At 39.4% G+C, this 20,427-nt stretch overlaps 1 protein-coding gene across 5 annotated transcripts in view; it reads left to right on the forward strand.

Moving 5' to 3' along the window:
* The window catches only part of UEVLD (UEV and lactate/malate dehyrogenase domains), a 51,284-nt gene extending 35,036 nt beyond the window's left edge, over positions 1–16,248 (forward strand). For all 5 annotated transcript variants that reach the window (XM_047776152.1, XM_047776153.1, XM_047776154.1 and 2 more), the window contains 4 exons: positions 985–1,158; positions 10,915–10,978; positions 14,271–14,394; positions 15,713–16,248. In XM_047776152.1, coding sequence (XP_047632108.1) covers positions 985–1,158; positions 10,915–10,978; positions 14,271–14,394; positions 15,713–15,880 — 530 coding nt within the window. In that variant the 3' untranslated portion in view covers positions 15,881–16,248. The remainder of the gene's footprint in view (positions 1–984; positions 1,159–10,914; positions 10,979–14,270; positions 14,395–15,712) is intronic.
* The last annotated feature ends 4,179 nt before the right edge of the window (positions 16,249–20,427 follow it).

The following is a 20,427-nucleotide window of genomic DNA, read 5'->3' on the forward strand; positions in this document are numbered from 1 at the left end:
AGATTGCTCTTAGAATGAACAATGTAGTATTTTCTAACAATGTAGTATTTTAGTATTGTAGTATTTTCTAACTGTCAACCAGTTACTTCTTCTGACTGGCATTAACTAGAAGGTTACAACTTAGGACTTTTTTTTTTTATGTAATATTCCAGGTTGTTAGCCATGCCTTTCTCAGGGAAAAAATGGTTAAACACCCAAGAAAAAGATGCAATAGCTTAGGAAGGATCTTTTGTTAACTCTGAAGTGTCATAAAATGTTAGCATGCCAAAGTATTTTTATCATTTTTATTTTAAGTTGTTTTGAAACTATTTTACTTAAGTGAAGAATTTTTTTCAAAGAATTAGGTGGTACTGGTGAACGAATTTTTTTAAATGTTCCTGGTATAGTAGTATGATATGCAGTTCACTTGTTTTTCTATGGTAATTGGTTGAAGGATGTTGGTCTCTAATTCCTGATATCCTTTTGCCATTTAAGGGAAAAATGGTTGTGTTTTTGTTAACTATTTTTGAAGAAGTAGTTGTGTTTTTGTTAACTACTGTACTGTATAGTGGTGGTATATTAATCAGTATTTTAATTTAAAGATAAAAATTCAGCTTAAGCTATGTAGAAAAGAGAACTTGATCAATAAAAAAAGTTATTTTCCGGTTTTCTGTACCCAGTTTTCATCTTTCTTGCTTAACTGCTCTTAGAAATATCTGTTTTCTGCTATAAACATTTATATTTAAAAACATCATTATGTAAAATCAAGCTGAGACCTGGTTACCTGTTTTTAATTATTAAATAAAATTTAAAATATATTAAATTCATGTAATATATAATATAATTAAAAATATATTATGCTTCATAGTGCATTTAGGACCTAAGAAGAGTGTATACAACTTCTAATCTACTTATTAAAATAATAAATGTTTTGTTTAGGAACTTGGCTAGAAGTATACTTTAAAAAATATTTATATTTTCACCTTGTATGTATATAATATTTAGTGGAAATCATGACCTATGTGACGTGGAAACTGAGTGCCTTTCCTGCGAATCAAGTGATTGGAATTGGGTGCAATCTGGATTCACAGAGATTACAGTATATTATAACAAACATTTTGAAGGCACAGACTTCAGGAAAAGAAGTATGGGTTATTGGTGAGCAGGGAGAAGACAAAGGTGAGAAATACATTTTTATAAGTTATATTGATAACCTGAATTGCCAGTGGCCAGGGAGTGCATGATGTACACAATTCTGGGGACTCCACAGTTGTGGAGTTTAGTTGGCTTTTGTTCCACATTTGAGCACCTTTTATATAACAGACCTGGTATTATGAGTAGACTCTATGAACATGTCATTCTAATTTTATTTACTTTTCTGAAAGTAAAAGGCGTTAAGGCCCCTTAGTCAAGTTTTATATTCCTTTTGCTTTTTCTTTTTAGGGCCACACCATTAGCATATGGAAGTTCCCAAGCTAGGGGTAGAATTGGAGCTGTAGTTGCTGGCCTATACCACAGCTACAGCAATGCGGAATCTGAGCTGCGTCTGTGACCTACACCGCAGGTCATGGCAACGCTTAACCCACTGAGTAAAAGCAGGGATCAAACCCGAGTCCTCATGGATACTAGTCAGGTTCGTTACCATTGAGCCATGATGGGAACTCCAAGTTTTGTATTCTTATTTGTCTTTTATATTTTGCATTTGAATTTCAGCCTCTAGGATTAACTTAAAAGCATAATTTCCTAGAGAGCAACGTTTAAATGAACCCTAAAGCATATACCAATCTCTTTACTCTCCCACCTTGCAATCCTGCTTACCTTTCCTAAGTTCATACCTTCTCCTAGGTACCTACCTACTGTCTCTCACCTTTTAAACAGAATTTTCACTCTTTGTTTACCCTCTGGCCTTTTTTTACTAGCTACTTGTTTTGTGCTCTGTCCCTACCGCAGAGAGCATTCAAAAAATCCAGTTCCCTGGATTTGAATGTTCCTTTTCCTATCCCAAAAGAATGCTTTCCCTTTTTGACTCAAGAATATCTTTGCTCCTTTATTGTTTCTGTCATGCTATAAAGTCAGGTTGGGCAGGTAATGAAAGTTCTGTTTATCCTAAATTTCTTCATTTTATTCATTTAAATAAGTATATGAATGTCTACTCACTATTGCACAAGATATTAGTGTGATGTAAAAGAGTCACAGAGCATAGTCTCTTCCTTCAGTATACTTAAAAATTATTTTAGAGCGCAGCGGAAATGAATCTGACTGGGAACCATGAGGTTGCAGCTTCGATCCCTGACCTCGCTCAAGGATCTGGTGTGGCTGTGGCTGTGGTGTAGGCCGGCAGCAACAGCTCCGATTAGACCCCTACCCTGGGAACCTCCATATGCCATGGATGTGGCCCTAAAAACACCAAAAAAAAAATTATTTTAGAGTAACAAGAAAAGTATTTACAAGATATTTTGGCTAACAATGAAAGTATAAGATACTATTTGATTAAGTGTCAAAATGAATATATTTTATTGTATTTTTAATTTTTTGTCTTTTTGCCTTTTCTAGGGCCACTCCCACAGCATATGGAGATTCCCAGGCTAGGGGTCTAATCGGAGCCGTAGCCACCAGCCTACGCCAGAGCCACAGCAACACGAGATCCAAGCTGCGTCTTTGACCTACACCACAGCTCATGGCAACACCGGATCCTTGACCCACTGAGCAAGGCCAGGGATTGAACCCGCAACCTCATGGTTTCTAGTTGGATTCATTAACCACTGCGCCATGACGGAAACTCCAAAATGAATATATTTTAAGCTTACATTGCTTAGACACATTGCTTATAAGTGAGCGTTTAACATTGGTTCAAATGACTAGAGAAAATCCTATACAGGCCATCATTGAACCATACCTTGGAAAAATGAATAGGCTATGAATAGATAGCAGAGAATTGCAGGAATGGGAAATCAGGCAAAGGCATGCAATTAAGTGTGGCATGTTCCTGGGATAAAAAATCTAGACTGGTTGTTGCTGAATTTCAACCAGGTAAGCTTGGTTGAAATCACATTTTGGAGATCCTTGAATACCTGACTGAAAAGTTGGAAAGTGATTCTCAGGCAGAGGGGAACTATATAAGGTATTTGAGCATGTGGGTGAAATGTTGAAAAGGTAATTTTGGGGAAATTAATCACTGCTTCCTCATTTGAAATATGTTTCTGTCACTTTATTCAGCCCACAGGTACTGTGGGGTAGAACATAATGTAGAAAACTTCTTTGCCTGTGGGGAAGTGATTTAACTGGAGAACTAGAGAAAGATTATACACATTAAAAGTTAAATAGGAGTCCACAGGAGTTTCAACCGTGGCTTAGGGATAATGAACCCAACTAGTATCCATGACGTTGTGGGTTCAGTCCATGGCCCTGCTCAGTGGGTTAAGGATCCAGCATTGCCACGAGCTGCGGTATAGGTCACAGACTAGGCTCAGTTTGGCATTGCTGGGGCTGTGGTGTGGGTCCGATTAGACCTGTAGCCTAGGGACTTCCATAGTCACATGTATGAAATATACATCATTATCCATCTTGCCTTTTTTTTGTCTTTTTTTTTTTTTTTGCCATTTCTTGGGCCGCTCCCGTGGCATGTGGAAGTTCCCAAGCTAGGGGTTCAATCGGAACTGTAGCTGCCAGCCTATGCCAGAGCCACAGCAACGCAGGATCCGAGCCGCGTCTGCAACCTACACCACAGCTCACGGCAACGCCGGATCGTTAACCCACTGAGCAAGGGCAGGGACCGAACCCACAACCTCATGGTTCCTAGTCAGATTCGTTAACCACTGTGCCACGACGGGAACTCCCACCTTGCCTTTTTACTTATCAGTATGACTTGGGAATGGTTGCATAATAATACACAGACACACAGACACACACAATTCATTTTCTTTTTTTTGTCTTTTTATGGCTGCACCCATGACTTATGGAGGTTCCCAGGCTAGGGGTTGAATTGGAGCTGCAGCTGCCGGCCTCCACCACAGCCACAGCAATTCGGGATCCGAGCCATGTCTGTGACCTGCACCACAGGTCACAGACATGGCTCACAGCGGCACTGGATCCTTAACCCACTGAGCTAGGCAGGGATTGAACCTGGGTCCCTCGTGAATATTAGTCAGATTCGTTTCTGCTGCACCACAATGGGAACTCCAAATTCATTGTTTTTAACTACCAAGATTTATTTAATTGGTCCTCCTATTAAGTTATAATTTTTGAATGATTAAGAACATTTCACAGTACGGTTGTGTTGTATTAATATTTCAAATTCTAAAGAAAACATAATGGATGATGTGACTTGATAAATAAACCTAAGGCACTATGCTGACTGCTTTTGGAGCTACACAGATAAATAACCTGATTTAGTTCTTAGAAAGTTTAGAACCGTGTGTAGGAAATCACTATAATAAAAGGCAGTGTTGACTTGCTGTACGAGATGTACAGCAAGGGAAAAAGCACAAGGAAGGGAGCTCTGAAGTAGGAACTAGAAATAGATGTAGGTGCATATGAATTGGATCTATTAAATATAGTATTATGTAGTATTTGACATATAAAAATATATATATATGTATGTTTTAAAGCATAATAGTAGAACATTCATGAATCCATTCTCAATTAAGAATATTACAAATACCATTGAAGCTACCTATGTACTCCCCAACTCATCTTTGTCTCCTGTCGATATACTGCTCTCAGATCACTTTTAATTCTGTCTTCTCTTTTGTTTCAAACATAGTTACATCCATTAATAGGTATTCTTGCTTTGGTCTTGAAGCCAGAAATGGATTCGAGGCTCCCTCTGCTGGTTTCAAGTGTAGATACCACTTGGTTATAACTACCTAAGTGACACCACAGTAGTAGCAAATTTAGAATTATTTTTTATTGAGTGCCTAGTATGCATACTAAATGCTTTTTATATCATTTATTTATTTTTTATTACTCAAATGAACTGATCACATCTTTAGTGTGTATAATGATCATCACACTCCAATTCACAGGATTTCTATCCCACAACCCAAGCTCATTCCCCCCACCCCCCAAACTGTCTTCTCCAGAGTCTGTAAGTTTTTCAATGTCTGTGTGTCAGAATCTGTTCTGCAAAGAAGTTCAGTCTGTCCTTTTTTCAGATTCCACATGTCAGCGAAAGCATTTGGTGTTGGTGTCTCATTGTATGGCTCACTTCATTTAGCATGATAATTTCTGGGTCCATCCATGTTGCTAAAAATGCTGGTATTTCATTCATTTTAATGGCTGGGTAATATTCCATTGTGTATATGTACCACATCTTCTGGAACCACTCCTCTGTTGATGGACATTTAGGTTGTTTCCATTTGTTGGCTATTGAAAAGAGTGCTGCAGTGCACATTGGAGTACATGTGTCTTTGCAAGTCATGGTTTTCTGGGGATAGATGCCCAGGAGTGGGATTGCTGGATCAAATGGTAGTTGTATTTTTAGTTTCGGAGGAATCTTCATACTGTTTTCCACAGTGGTTGCACCAATTTACAATCCCACCAACAGTGTACTAGTGTTCCTTTTTCTCCACACCCTCTCCAGCACTTATTGTTTGTAGACTTTTGGATGATGGCCATTGTGGCTGGTGTAAGGTGGTACCTCATCATGGTTTTGATTTGCATCTCTCTAATAATGAGTGATGTTGAACAACTTTTCATGTGTTTTTTGGCCATCTGTATGTCTTCTTTGGAGAACTGTCTGTTTAGATCTTCTGCCCTTTTTTTTTTTTTTTTTTGGTCTTTTTGGCTTTTCTGGGGCCACTCCCGTGGCATATGGAGGTTTCCAGGCTAGGGGTCGAATCGGATCTGTAGCCACCGGCCTACCCCAGAGCCACAGCAATGTGGGATCCGAGCCGCATCTGCAACCTACACCACCACAATCTGCAACACCACAGTTCACGGCAACGCCAGATCCTTAACCCACTGCGCAAGGCCAGGGCCCGAGTCCGCAACCTCATGGTTCCCAGTCAGATTCGTTAACCACTACATCACAACGGGAACTCCTTCTGCCCATTTTTTGATGGGGTTATTTGGTTTTTTTTTTTGGTATGGAGCTGCAGAAGGTGTTTATAAATTTTGGAGATTAATCCCTTGTCAGTTGATTCACTTGCAAAGATTTTCTCCCATTCTGAGGGTTGTCTTTTCGTTTTGTTTAGGGTTTCCTTTGCTGTGCAGAAACTTTTAAGTTTGATTAGGTCCCATTTGTTTATTTTTGTTTTTGTTATCAATACTCTTAAGAGGTGGATCTGAGAAGATGTTGCTGTCATTTATGTTAGAGAGTGTTTGGCCTATGTTTTCCTCTAAGAGTTTTATAGTGTCTGGTCTTATATCTAGGTCTTTAATCCATATATCATTTAAAATTTAAAATCACCCTATGAATGAGGTGGTGGTTTTCCAAATCAATAAATATATGAGCAAGCTTAAGACTCTGAGGTTAACAATTTGTCCAAGGGTACACATTTGCTAAGGGTAGAACTGAGATTTGAACCCTGGTCTGATTTCAAAGCTGTACTTCTTGCTATCACTTAATTAGATAATTTATCTTAAGCATTTAGTACAGTGTCTGGCAGAGTAAACACTCAGTAATTGGTAGCTCTTACTACATTGATCAAGATGGCAAGATGATGATGAACAAAAAATTGGCAAAGGGACATGGAAAACTATACTTTGAAATAAAGCAACATTAGGACTTAGGAACAGAGTTCTAAAAATAGCAGATATGTAAATAAAATTATTCTCTCTTTCTCTTTTTTTTTTTTTTGGTCTTTTTGCCTTTTCTAGGGCCGCTCCTATGGCATATGGAGGTTCCCAGGCTAGGGGTCTAATTGGAGTTGTAGCTGCCAGCCTGCACCAGGACCACATCAACGCAGGATCCGAGCCACATCTGCAACCTACACCACAGCTCACGGCAATGCTGGATCGTTAACCCACTGAGCAAGGGCAGGGATCGAACCCGCAACCTCATGGTTCCTAGTCGGATTTGTTAACCACTGCTCCACGATGGGAACTCCTCTCTCTCTTTTTTTTTTTTTTTTTTTTGGCTGTGCCCACAGCATGTGGAAGTTCCCAGGCCAGGGATTGAACCCACACCACAGCAGCAACCCAAGTAATGACAGTGCTAGATCCCTAACCCACTATGCTGCAAGGGAACTCCCAAATTACTCTATTTCAGTATTTCAGAGATTTTTGCAAATTACATGTTAGGGGAGGAATTACATGACATATAAGACCCTTTAGGATCTCAGGGAGTTCCTGTTGTGGCTCAGCTGGTTAAGGATCCAACTAGTATCCATGAGGATGCAGGTTTGATTCCTGGCCTCACTCGGTGGGTTAAGATCCAGTGTTGCTGCAAGCTGCGGTGTAGGTTGCAGATACAGCTTGGGTCTGGTGTTGCTGTGGCTGTGGCATAGGCCAGCAGCTGCAGCTCTGATTTCATCTGTATCCTGGGAACTTCCATATGCTGTAGGTGTGGCCCTAAAAGTAAAGAAAAGAAAGAAAGAAAAAAAAAGACTGGAGAAGACCCTTTAGGATCTCTTTCCTGCTTCCTTCCCCAGCTTCATCTTTTGTCATTCTGACCATCATTTTATGCTAGTCAGGTGATCGATCAACTTGCAGCTTCCTGAATGGTTCATACACTCTTAGGCCTCTTTGCCTTTGCACCTGATGCTCCTTTCTCTAAATATTCATTCATTTGGTAACTCCTGCTTACCTTTCAAGACTGGGCTTGAGTGCTACCTCTCCCAGGAAGCCTTCCCTAGTTCTTCAGGTTATAAGTTCATGCCTCTATTGTAGCCATTATCACACTGTGCTATAAGTTGTGTATTTACTTGTCTCTTTACCCTACGAGGCTGTAAAATCCTTGAGTTTGGAATGGCCTCAGTAAATATGTTTTGAAATGAATGAATGATTCTCTAATACCACCTTGTAACCAAAGGTCATTCATATTATGCTCCACCAAATTGGTCAGTAGAACATATGCTCTGGAGCTGCTATTTTTAGCTGTGATACTGAAATCATAGGTAAACTGAAGATAATGCCTTCAAATGGTGTTTTAGAAATCCAAGGGCTGGACCTCAAAACAGAGTGTTAAAACATCTGTTTTGGGCATCAGTCTTACCTAAGGGCCAGGTGCATTATATGTAATGGAAAAGAGGTATCCCATAGTCTTTTTTTTTGTCTTTTTTGTCATTTCTTGGGCCGCTCCCGTGGCATATGGAGGTTCCCAGGCTAGGGGTCTCATCGGAGCTGCAGCTGCCAGCCTACGCCAGAGCCACAGCAACGCGGGATCCGAGCCGTGTCTGCACCTACACCACAGCTCACGGCAACGCCGGATCATTAACCCACTGAGCAAGGCCAGGGACTGAATCCTCAACCTCATGGTTCCTAGTCGGATTGGTTAACCACTGCGCCACGACAGGAACTCCCCCATAGTCATTTTTTTATTAAAGTTTTTGGGGCTAGAGGATTATTGTTCTTAAGGAGTTGAACCAGAAAGATTAGGATTGATTAGATGGAATATTTGAAAGGGATCCTGACTGGGATAAATATACATTTAGGAAGTGTGAGGAGTTGGATAGTAAATGAAAAAAAATTAAATAAGTCCATCTAAACTTGTATATGATATGGCTCACGTAAGTCTGAAAGAAGAAAGAAGAAAGATAAAAAAATGAGATTATGTGTGTAATATATAATGGCAGTAATAGTCATAATTAAATTCCAGACTATTTTTGTCTTTTCTTTTTCTTTTTCTTTTTTTAGGGCTGCACCCATAAGGATATGGAAGTTCCCAGGCTAGGGATTGAATCAGAGCTGTAGCTTGCCCGCCTATACCACAGCCACAGCAACGTGGGATCTGAGCCACATCTGTGACCTACAACACAGCTCACAGCAATGCTGGATCCTTAACTCACTTACTGAGGCCAGGGATTGAACTCTAGTCCTCATGGATACTGGTCGGGTTCGTTTCTGCTCAGCCACGACAGGTACTACATCTTTTGTCTTTTTGTCTTTTTGCCTTTTCTAGGGCCGCTCCTGACGCATATGGAGGTCCCCAGGCTAGGGGTCTAATCAGAGCTCTAGCTGCCAGCCTAGCCAGAGCCACAGCCACGCAGGATCTGAGCCGCTTTTTCGACCTACACCACAGCTCACGGCAATGCCCGATCCTTAACCCACTGAGTGAGGCCAGGGATCAAACCCACAATCTCTTGGTTCCTAATTGGATTCGTTAACCACTGAGCCACGACAGGAACTCCATCTTTTGTCTTTTCTTATACCTACCTTGCCCTTCTTCTTCTTCTTCTTCTTCTTCTTTGCCACAGCCATGGCATGTGGAAGTTCCCGGGCTAGGACTTGAACCCACACTGCAGTTGCAACCAGTGCCATAGCTCTGGATCCTTAATCTACTGTGTCACATGGGAACTTCTCCTGCTTTGCCCTTTTTATTTGTCTTTCCAAGGTCTGTAAATGCTGTATTTCATTTAGCAGACATTTCCCTGCAAGTTTCTATTTAATGTGAATATACTAATAAGGTACCAAAATTTTTTTAGAAAATAATTGATGTATAATCCTTCAGTTCAACTAAAACATTTTTTAAAAACCCTCAGTTTTTCCACATGTATTTTTATTTTTCATGTAATAATTTTTTTTTACTTAACATAAAAACTTAAAAAAAGTTTTCCATGTTTTTCAGCTTAACTGTTGCAAGTATGTTTTCCTTTTTGTTTAATATAATTATGGATTGTGTGCGAGGTCAGCTCTGTATTATCTCCTGTCCGTTCTCTACCATGGTAAAAATATGTGTGAGAGGACACAAAAGAACACATGATCTCTGCCACCTAGAAGCTTATAATCAATATGAGGAAGGGAAAGTGTGCTTTGTTGTTGACACATCACTAAATGGCCTAATTTTGAATGCAGTTTAGAAGACTTGTGTCTGAAGCATAATATAGTCTTACATATCTGAATGTATTTTTATTTTGCCTACCCAAATAAATATTTTTATCAAAGAATGTCTTCACAATGAGGAGAAACAAATGACTACTAGAAAGCTTTCAAAATGTTACTTTCAATTTAGTATTAAAATGTGATATAAATATCTGGTTCCTGTGTACAGCTTTGAATTTTTTAATTGCTTTTATAAATGTTATAGTGAGAGATAATGGAAAACTCAAATATGCTCTTAGAAAGTAGGACCCTGCCTCTCTAATAGATGTGGAAATCTAGCTTGGAATAGGTGACCACATTATTCCTCCTTTGGTGAAAGAAATTGGTTTGTATGATTCCCCGTGGAGCAAATGCCAAGTGCTTGCAGCATGTGGGAGCCTATTATACACTGCCTGCTGAGAAAAGAAAGCTTTCTACTTGGACAGTAAAATGGCCATGTGTTGTTGATGAGAGAGAACAGTTAAGGGGTGGCAAGTAGACTTTGGGTTCATGTTTTTGGGAAAGTGCACCTCAAAGTCTTTCTTATCCCAGGCAATCAGTACAGCACATTGAGTGCCACCAGTGGAAAAATCTAACTCTAGCTAGAAGAGGGGAAAATGTTTAAAGTTTAATAGAGGTACCCTTGGGAGTTCCTATTGTAGCTCAGTGGAATGAACCTGACTAGCATCCATAAGGATGCGGGTTTGATCCCTGGCCTCGCTTCGTGGGTTAAGGATCTGGCTTTGTAGGTCACAGATGCAACTCAGATCTGGTGTTACTGAGACTCTGGTGTAGGCTGGCAGCTGTAGCTCCGATTTGACCTCTAGCTTGGGAACTTCCATATGCTGCAGGTGTGGCCCTGAAAAAAAAAAAAAGTTTAATAGAGGTACCTTTGACTGCAAGTGATCATTTATCACATCTTAATCCTAAGAGAGTTATCAACAAAATATAATTGATTTTCCATTTAATTTTTAGTGCCCACATGGGGTGGCCAAGAAGAAGCAGTGAGTCATAACTCTCAGGTGCAGCTGTCCAACAGGTAATACTGAAAGTAGATTATGTTTATCCAACTGGAAAACCATGTACTTCCTGGCTAATAGGCTACAGTTGGCACAGCATGTACTTACAGGCTTCTGTAAACAAAACTAACTAGTATGGACAAATCAAAAGTACAAGGTAACAGTGGTTTCTCTTCTTTTATTTCTTATCTCAAAGTTGATATGAATACTTTGTAAACTTAATATTTAGATATACAGTTGACTCTTTAAAGAGTATAATAAGTTCCTGGAGTTCCCATTGTGGCACAGCAGAAACGAATCCGACTAGGAACCATGAGGTTGCAGGTTCGATCCCTGGCCTTGCTCAGTGGGTTAAGGATCCAGTGTTGCTGTGAGCTGTGGCATAATTCACAGACATGGCTCGGATCTGGTGTGGCTGTGACTGTGGCTGGCAGCTATAGCTCCAGTTTGACCCCTAGCCTTGAGAACTTCCATATGTCTCAGGTGCGGCCCTTAAAAAAAAAAAAGAAAAAGAAAAAAAGAAGAGTGTTAAATTCCTTATTTGTAGGCAGTGATTTATTCTTCCTATATCTAGGATATAAGATCCTATATCTGAGGATACTGAATTTTTATTTTTATTTTTTTGCCTTTCAGGGCCTCACCTATGGCACATGGAATTTTCCAGGCTAGGGGTCAAATCAGAGCTACGGCTGCCGCCTATACCACAGCCACAGCAATTCTAGATCCTAAACCCAATGAGCAGGGCCAGGGATTGAACCTGTGTCCTCATGGATACTGGCTGGGTTTGTTACCACTGAGCCACAATGGGAACTTCTGATACTGGATATTTTCTTAAATGTAGAGGAGAATTTGTCCATACCACTTAAAAATCAATATGTATTTATTAATCACACATAAATACATTTTGAAAATCAGTCTAATATGAATGGATAAGCCACATTATAAGTTCAAGCCAAAACAAAGTATAATGCACAGATCTTCTTTTGTGTTCCTTCAGAGGCCTTCCGGGGTCTGGACCACATAGGTTGAAAATATACTATATATATTTTCATGGCATATGTTGTTTTATTATCATATAATAACATCCTTTCCTGAAATCTGGGTGATGATTTTTAGCCTTTTAAACCTCCAGTTTATGGTTTTTAGAATATAACAACTGGAAAGAATATTATCTTATTGAGAAGAGTAATAATGTTCTATAATCTATTCTAATCAGATTCTCTTTATAATCCTGCATTTATTTTTTAATTTTTTTGTCTTTTTGCCTTTTCTAGGGCCGCTCCCACAGCATATAGAGTTCCCAGGCTAGGGGTCTAATCGGAGCTGTAGCCACCGCCCTACGCCAGAGCCACAGCAACATGGGATCCGAGCCACGTCTGCGACCTACACCACAGCTCACGGCAACACCGGATCCCCAACCCACTGAGCAAGGCCAGGGATAGAACCTGCAACTTCATGGTTCCTAGTCGGATTCGTTAACCACTGTGCCACGATGGGAACTCCTATAATCCTGCATTTACAGCTTTTAAAAGGAAGAAATTCAAACATGTTTGTTTAATTTATATCATTTTTTAACTAGGTACAAAAAGAATGTATGTGCTTATAAAACTTTTTTCTGGCTGCCACCTGTGGCATTGTGGAAGTTCCCAGGCCAGGGATCAAACCCATACCACAGCACTTACCCAAGCCACAGCAATGACAATGCCGGATCCTTAACCCACTGTACCACCAGAGAACCAGACTTTAGTTGTTTAATTATTTGTCTTTTTAGGACTGCACCCATGGCATATGGAGGTTCCCAGGCTAGGGGTAGAATCAGAGCTGCAGCCACAGCCACAGCAATGAAGGATCTCAGCTGCATCTTTGACCTACATGACAGCTCATGGCAACCCAGATCCTTAGCCCACTGAGCAAGGCCAGGGATCAAACCTGTGTCCTCATGGATGCTTAGTCAGATTCATTTCTTCTGAGCCACAATGGGAACTCCCTATTTATTTATTTTTAATTGCAGTATAGTTTACAATGTTGTGTTAGCTTCTGGTGTACAACAAAGATAAAACTTTAAATATTGCAGGTATCTATAAAGTAGAAAGTAAAAGCAGGGGTAATTCCATTCTCCAGAAACAACCACTGTTAACAGTTTAGTGTCCACATGTCCAAACACTTTTTCCATGCTTCTGCAAATATTGTCATCATTATTATTTTTATAATCATAAATTTATTATTCATATTATTTTGCAACTTGCTTTGTTTCCTTAATAATACATCTTGGACATTTTCCGATACTGTATGTATAAATCTACGTTTTTTTTTTTTTTCCTTATCTAGGGCCTCATCCAAGGCATATGGAGGTTCCCAGGCTAGGGGTCCAGTTGGAGCTGTTGCCGCCCGCCTTTGCCAGAGCCACAGCATCTCAGGATACCAGCCGCGTCTGCAACCTATACCACAGCTCATGGCAACGCCGGATCCTTAACCCATTGAGCGGGGCCAGGGATCAAACCCGCAACCTCATGGCTCCTAGTTGAATTCATTTCCGCTGTGCCACAATGGGAATTCCTTAATCTACTTTATATTCTTCTCACGATCTGTGTGGCACTGCATTTGATAGTGATTTATTTAAGAAGTCCTCTTTTGATGCACTATTTCCAAAATCTTTTTTGTTGCAAGGCAAACATCCTTATATGTATATCTTTGCACACTTGAGCATATTGCTGTAGGATTAATGCCTAGAAGAGGAATTTCTAGATCAGGCATGGCCAGATCTTCCTCTTAAAAGATTAAGTCAAGAGCTCCCTAGTGGCTTAGTGGGTTAAGGACCTGGCATTGTCACTGCTGTGGCTTGGGTAGCTGCTGTTCAATCCCTGACCCAAGAACCTCTGCATGCCATGGGTGTGGCCAAAAACAAAAGAGATTAAGTCATTTGACACTCAACAGCAGTTATGGAAATGTCTATTTCTTTGTATTTTCTGTGAAAGTAGTTATCAATCTTTTTAATTTTGTCAATTTTGATGGACAAAACTGATATATTTATTGTTTTAACTAATATTCAGTTAAATATTAGTGGCAGTGAGCATCTATTTATATTATTAGACTATTTGTATTGTTTCTCTGTGAACCACTGACATTTCAAGATAAGCTTAATTACTAGACTGTCTGTAGGTTTTCCTAACAATTGCTATATAACTCTTACTCCTGTGTCATAAAAATATCTAATTAATACTTTAAGTAGAAGCTAAAACTAAATGTATATATTTGTGCATTTTCTGAAATAATGTTTTGTATGTGTGTCTTATTTTTGTTTTTATTATCTAGAGCCATGGAACTGTTAAGGGTAAAAGGTCAAAGATCCTGGTCTGTTGGACTGTCAGTAGCTGACTTGGTTGACAGTATTGTGAATGATAAAAGGAAAGTGCATTCTGTATCGATTTTAGCAAAGGTAATTGGGATTCTCATTCTTTTTTTTTTTTTTAAAACTCTTTTGTCCTTTTAGGGCTGAATCTGTGGCACATGGAGGTTCCCAGGCTAGGGATCTAATCAGAGCTGTTGCCGACAGCCTACGCCACAGCTCAAGGCAACACCAGATCCTTAACCCACTGAGCCAGGCCTGCGGTTGAACCCACAACCTGATGGTTCCTAGTCGGATTCGTTTCTGCTGCACCACGATGGGAACTCCTCTCATCATATTTTTATTTTATTTATTTATTTATTTTTACCTTTTAGGGCTGCACCTGTGGCATATGGAGGTTCCCAGGCTAGGGGTCGAATATGGAGCTGCAGCTGCCGGCCTATGCCACAGCCATAGCCACACCAGACCCAAGCCACATCTGTGACCTACACCACAGTTCGTGGCAATGCTGGATCCTTAACCTGTTGATCGAGGCCAAGGATCTAACCTGGATCCTCATGGATACTAGTCGGGGTCATTACCACTGCACCACGATGGGAACTCATCCTATTTTAAAATGTTTATATTATTAATATAAAACCAGAAAAAGTGCTGTTCACAGTGTAACCCAGATGTTTTCAGTATCACCAGCTTTTAGATTAAGATGTAGGAGGAAACAGTTTGGTCTGCTTGGCTATGGGTAGTCTGGACGTCTACCAGATTGCCCTTTACCCCTTTGTAATTTTTGGAATCCCCCAAAAACATTTATATAATCCATAAACTTCTCTGGTTGTCATTTATCTCCTCAGCCAACCAGGTCATCCCAGACTGATGTGCCAACTGGTCTTAGCTGGTCAGTCTGCTTCTCCAGTTCAGTTTGTCCTTTACCATTTTATCCCAAGTATAAAGTCCCTGAAGTACACCTAAGACAAGAAACAGAATGCTTACCAAATTTTTGTGAAAACTTAGGGATACCAGGAGGGAAATGAAACATAGAAGAAAAAATTTAAAACAGGTCACTGAATTTGCACTCAGAGCCCATGCTAAGCCCCTCCCTTGGGAATCTACTCTGACAGCCTTTTTTTTTTTTTTTTTTTTTTAACTTCCAGCCTGCTACTGAATTGCAGGGGGCCAGCTTGCCTCCTTATAAAGGGGATGTCCTTGACCCAGTTCGTCCCATCTCACAATAATTTTCTGAGACAATAACTTGAGTTTAGAAAGTAAATGAACAAAAAAATTTTTAACGTTCAGCTTGCATCACTTTTTACTACTAGGATCAGAAAAGCAAGGAAGTATCCATATTTATAATATTAACTTTTTTGCAGTGATTCAGCTCTATGATAATACCATTTTTTTTTTTTAATTTCAGGGATATTATGATATAAATACCGAAGTGTTTTTAAGTTTGCCTTGCATCCTTGGAACCAGTGGAGTGTGTGAAGTCATTAAGACCAGAGTGAAAGAAGATAGAGTGACTGAGAAGCTCCAAAGCAGTGCATCCTCAATCCATAGTCTTCAACAACAGTTAAAACTTTGATTCTGAAGTTCAGAGTTACTTGCGAGGAAAGGTTGTTTAATTTTACCAGCATATATATAGGGTTGAGGACTCCTATATCTTATTATTTTCCTTACAAACTGCTTGGTTAACGTAGGTGGTTTCTTGGTTAGCTCTGTAATTTGAATCCCTCAGTAGTTAGATGAGAAGGAAAAAAATCTGATTGTCCTTTTCGTTCTTGAAATATCTATACTGTTCTTTAAACCTACAGCAGAGATAAACATTCATCTGTAATATGCATCACTTTAAAATTATACCCTCAACTAGCACATTCAGCACTTTGAGAATGTTTTGAAAGTGATACATTTTTTAAAAGAAAATTGCTCTTTTTTTTTTTTTTTGGCTTTTTGCTATTTCTTGGGCTGCTCCCGCGGCATATGGAGGTTCCCAAGCTAGGGGTCGAATCGGAGCTGCAGCCACCAGCCTACGCCAGAGACACAGCAACGCGGGATCCGAGCCGCGTCTGCAACCTACACCACAGCTCATGGCAACGCCGGATCGTTAACCCACTGAGCAAGGGCAGGGGCCGAACCCGCAACCTCATGGTTCCTAGTCGGATTGGTTAACCACTGTGCCACAACGGGAACTCCGAAAATTGCTCTTTGACTGTTGTAATAAGCATGATAAGCTAAAAGCCCAGTATGGATTATAATATCTGCTAGCTGTACATTCAAAGGATCCACAGTTTAAGCTATTAATGTTTCTTTAAAATACAGTTGGGGGAGTTCCCGTTGTGGCGCAGCAGAAACAAATCTGACTAGTATCCATGAGGTTGCAGGTTCGATCCCTGGCCTCACTCACTGGGTTAAGGATCTGGCATTGCCATGAACTGTGGTATAGGTCACAGACACAGCTCAGATCCCCTGTTGCTGTGGCTGTGGCATAGGCCAGCAGCTGTAGTTCCAATTTGACCCCTAGCCTGGAAATTTCAATATGCTGTGGGTGCAGACCTAAAAAAAAGGTGAAAAATAAAAATAAAATAAAATAAAATACAGTTGGTAGTAATGGTAATAAAGGATCTTTTTTCCTTTTTCAAATTAATTAACTACCCCTAAAAATGGAAAAGAACTTTACATGTACTTTAAAATAGTAAAAAATTAAAATTTTAATTTAAAAATTTAATTTACCCTTTAAAATAGTAAAAAGGAAAATCAAGGTTTTTTTTTTTTTTTACTGTCTGAAGAAAAAGTGCAGTTTAATTTCCACTGGGACAGTACTTTCTAGAATTTTCTATAGCCTCTTCCTGGGCTTTATAAGATCTCCAACATCTCAAGAGCTCACTGTAACATTAGTAGAACCATAGAAAAATGTTTATTTTTAGTGGAAATAGGTTATGAATGAAAGCCAAGCAGTTTACTTTAAAACTAATATATGAGGCATTCATGAAAGTCATTGGTCTTAATGGGGAGAGGTTGGATGGGCTAATGGTTCTGAGCAAATCCTTTGCTCCTGAAAAAATGACTTAGGGTACTTATGCTTTGGTGATGGGTCGATAACAATATCTTTATATGTGAAACATAGCATATTATTATGAATGTGACACACAACTAATAGCAACAACTACCATCAACACGTCTAATATTTCAGGCAGTATGATGAGCACTTTATTGTTACTCCTCGGGATTATTTATTAATCCTCACAATAACCCATTGGGTTAGGAACTATTATCATCATTTTATAGAGAAGGAAATTGAGGTTTAGTGCTCAAGATCTTGTGCACTTATCCACACAACCTCTATTTTTTCTAAGCACTAGAAGAGGGAAAAGGCCCAACAGCCAAAATAGTTACCACGAGACCCTAAAGCTGGGGTTCTATACTCTTACATTCTCATGTAGAGGTTTTTTTCAAAGTAGTTTTTAGAAAGACTGATTCTCCAACTTCCCAGACTTGCCCTCAGCAAATAGCAGAGGGGACTAGGCACTGAGGTAGGTCTTTAGTTATTTAATCATCAGATACTATTGACTGGGAGCCTGCTGTACACCGGGTGCTATATTAGGCATTGTAGATGCAGTGGTGAGCAACCCTGGACTAGGTACAATCCCTCATGGTCCTTATACTCTAGTATGGGAGATACAGTAGTCAAATCTCATAAATAAAAGTACAATTCCAAGTATAATAAGTACTGCGAAGAAGTCCCAGGTGCTTTGAAAGCCTGTTATAGATCAACCCAAACCTGGTTACTGAGATAGGAGCCAGGTGATTTATAAGGGCAGATACATCCTAGGTAGAGAGAAAACAAACTAATTCTAATTTAGCATAATGATGGATGCTTATAATAATGAACTTAAATCATAAAGAATGAAATTATATTCAGTATTCCATGTTTAAGAAAGTAGAAGAGTATTTAATAATGCTTGGAAAGGTTTCCACCAGATTCAACTAGTATAAAAACATCAGACATTTGAAGAGATGAGCGTTAGTTCTGTGTAATTTCACCTCACTGGTAGTTTATTTTGGTGTTACTCTAACAAGTACATCCTCACTGTCCTTTTGTATGAAATAGGAAAATAAGACTACTAGGGCCATTTCTAGTATTTTTAAACTAGCATTTTCTCATATTAGACACCTAATTATGCTCTTGAACAATAATCTAAGATAGTGTATAAACAGATGAATTACTAAGAGTTCACTACATTTATTTTAAAAGGAACATGTCAATACAATACTTATTGGGTATCTACTATTATTCCAAGTACTGTGTTATAATCTGAGTATTCAAAGATGAGTAATAATAGTCCTTGCCCTACAGAAGACTACAATATAGAGGTAATTGTCATATTTCCTTGATTGTTGAGTATTACAAATCATGTTGTAAGTTGTATATACAAGTCAAGAAGTAGTACCACCACCACCTATGATTTGGTTATAATTTGACATTCATGATGCTCCTGTTAACTTTCACTTTTTTATCTTTTCAAAATCATGTAGTGTCTATTCTTGTGGTTTTTAGTGGGGCTTGGATTAAAATGCTTCTCTGATATTGTAATGCAGAGAGATTTTATTTTCCAATTTACATAAATTCCTAAGTATCAAGAATAATTAATATAATAAACTTTTACTTTAAAATTACTGGGAGATTCCTAATTTATTGAGTGGAAAGAAATTTATTCAGATTGAGAAGATTTTTCACATAATTCATACAGTCCCTTCATTTTAAGTAGCTTAAGTGCAAAATGAAGATTTGGGGTTTTTGTTTTTGTTTTTGTTTTTGTTTTTGTTTTTGCCAGGCCCGTGGCATGTGGACACTCCCAGGCCAAGGATTGAACCTGACCACAGCAGGGACAATGCCGAATCCTTAACTGGTAGGCCACCAGGGACCTCTGAGATTGGATTTAATTGTTTTAGAACTTTAAAGTATTTCCTAACAAGAAAACTTTTAAACAATGTATTATTTGTGCTCTTCCAATTGATAAAAGCAGAGTTGCTCCAGTTGAAAGCTCTCCTGGCTAAGTTTTGACTTTAAGAATAGCTTGAAAACCACATTTAAGTGACATAAAAAAGGTGCAGGGAAGGATAGACTGCTCTATGGTTTGACTGGAGCTGTATGGTTAACCAATATATGGTGTTCATATCCAAAAAAAGATACCTACACACACACACACACACACACACACACACACACACACACACAATGTAATGATACTTCCACCTGTCTTCAGTTAGGCCCTCTGTGTTTGTGACCTTCATTTAGATGTCAATTTAGAAGAGAATACCAAAGCCTATTCTTCCATAGCACTATGCTTAAATCACCTAAATAATCATTCTTTACACCATCAAACCCAAGCTTTACAGTACCTTGAACAGCACTGTACTTATAAAGCTGGTGGTGATGTGCAATAATAATGATTAATATAAATGACCATTAAGAACTTTTAAGGGTAGTAGAAATTTAGTTGAGACAGTATGTACTCTTGCACTGTACAAGGCGATGAAGATCGGAAGATGAGCCTGCGGGCAAAGACTTGAACTTTGACAATGGAGAGCCTGGTATACACACGGAGTCCAAGGTAGAAGGCAGTCTGTATTATCACCTATGTCTGGGCACAGAGGAGAAGGTCTGACTTAGGGGGATGGTCTCCTGTGAAACGAGGGCTCTGCATTTTGCCCTTGTGAATGTAGTATGGTGAACTTTTAAGCTTAAAAATGAAAAACAACCTGATAATCAGAGTGACCCTGGCATCACCTAGTGAAGAAGCCTCTCATCTTAAGAGTGGGAAAAAAACTGAAGCCCAAGCTAACAGTGCACTTGCCTACTATTATCAGAAATCAGTGGCAGAAGAGTTTTCTGACTCCAGTCTAGTGCTTTCCCACTTGATGAATCAGTCATTAAAGTTTACCGGCAAGATAATCGCGCTTCTTCCCGTCCCTGCATCTGCTCTCTCGGTCTAAGGGCAACTGTGAATAACCTGCCTAGCTCACCTCAGCCCAAGTTCCCACCCTCGGAAGAGGCTTGCCCTCCTCTGCAGCACCTGACCCTGCCAGAACGAGCCCAGCCCACGCCCATCCTCTGTCGCCGACCTCGGAAGT

The sequence above is a fragment of the Phacochoerus africanus genome, chromosome 4 (genome assembly GCF_016906955.1).
Source record: "Phacochoerus africanus isolate WHEZ1 chromosome 4, ROS_Pafr_v1, whole genome shotgun sequence".
Lineage (NCBI taxonomy): Eukaryota > Metazoa > Chordata > Mammalia > Artiodactyla > Suidae > Phacochoerus > Phacochoerus africanus.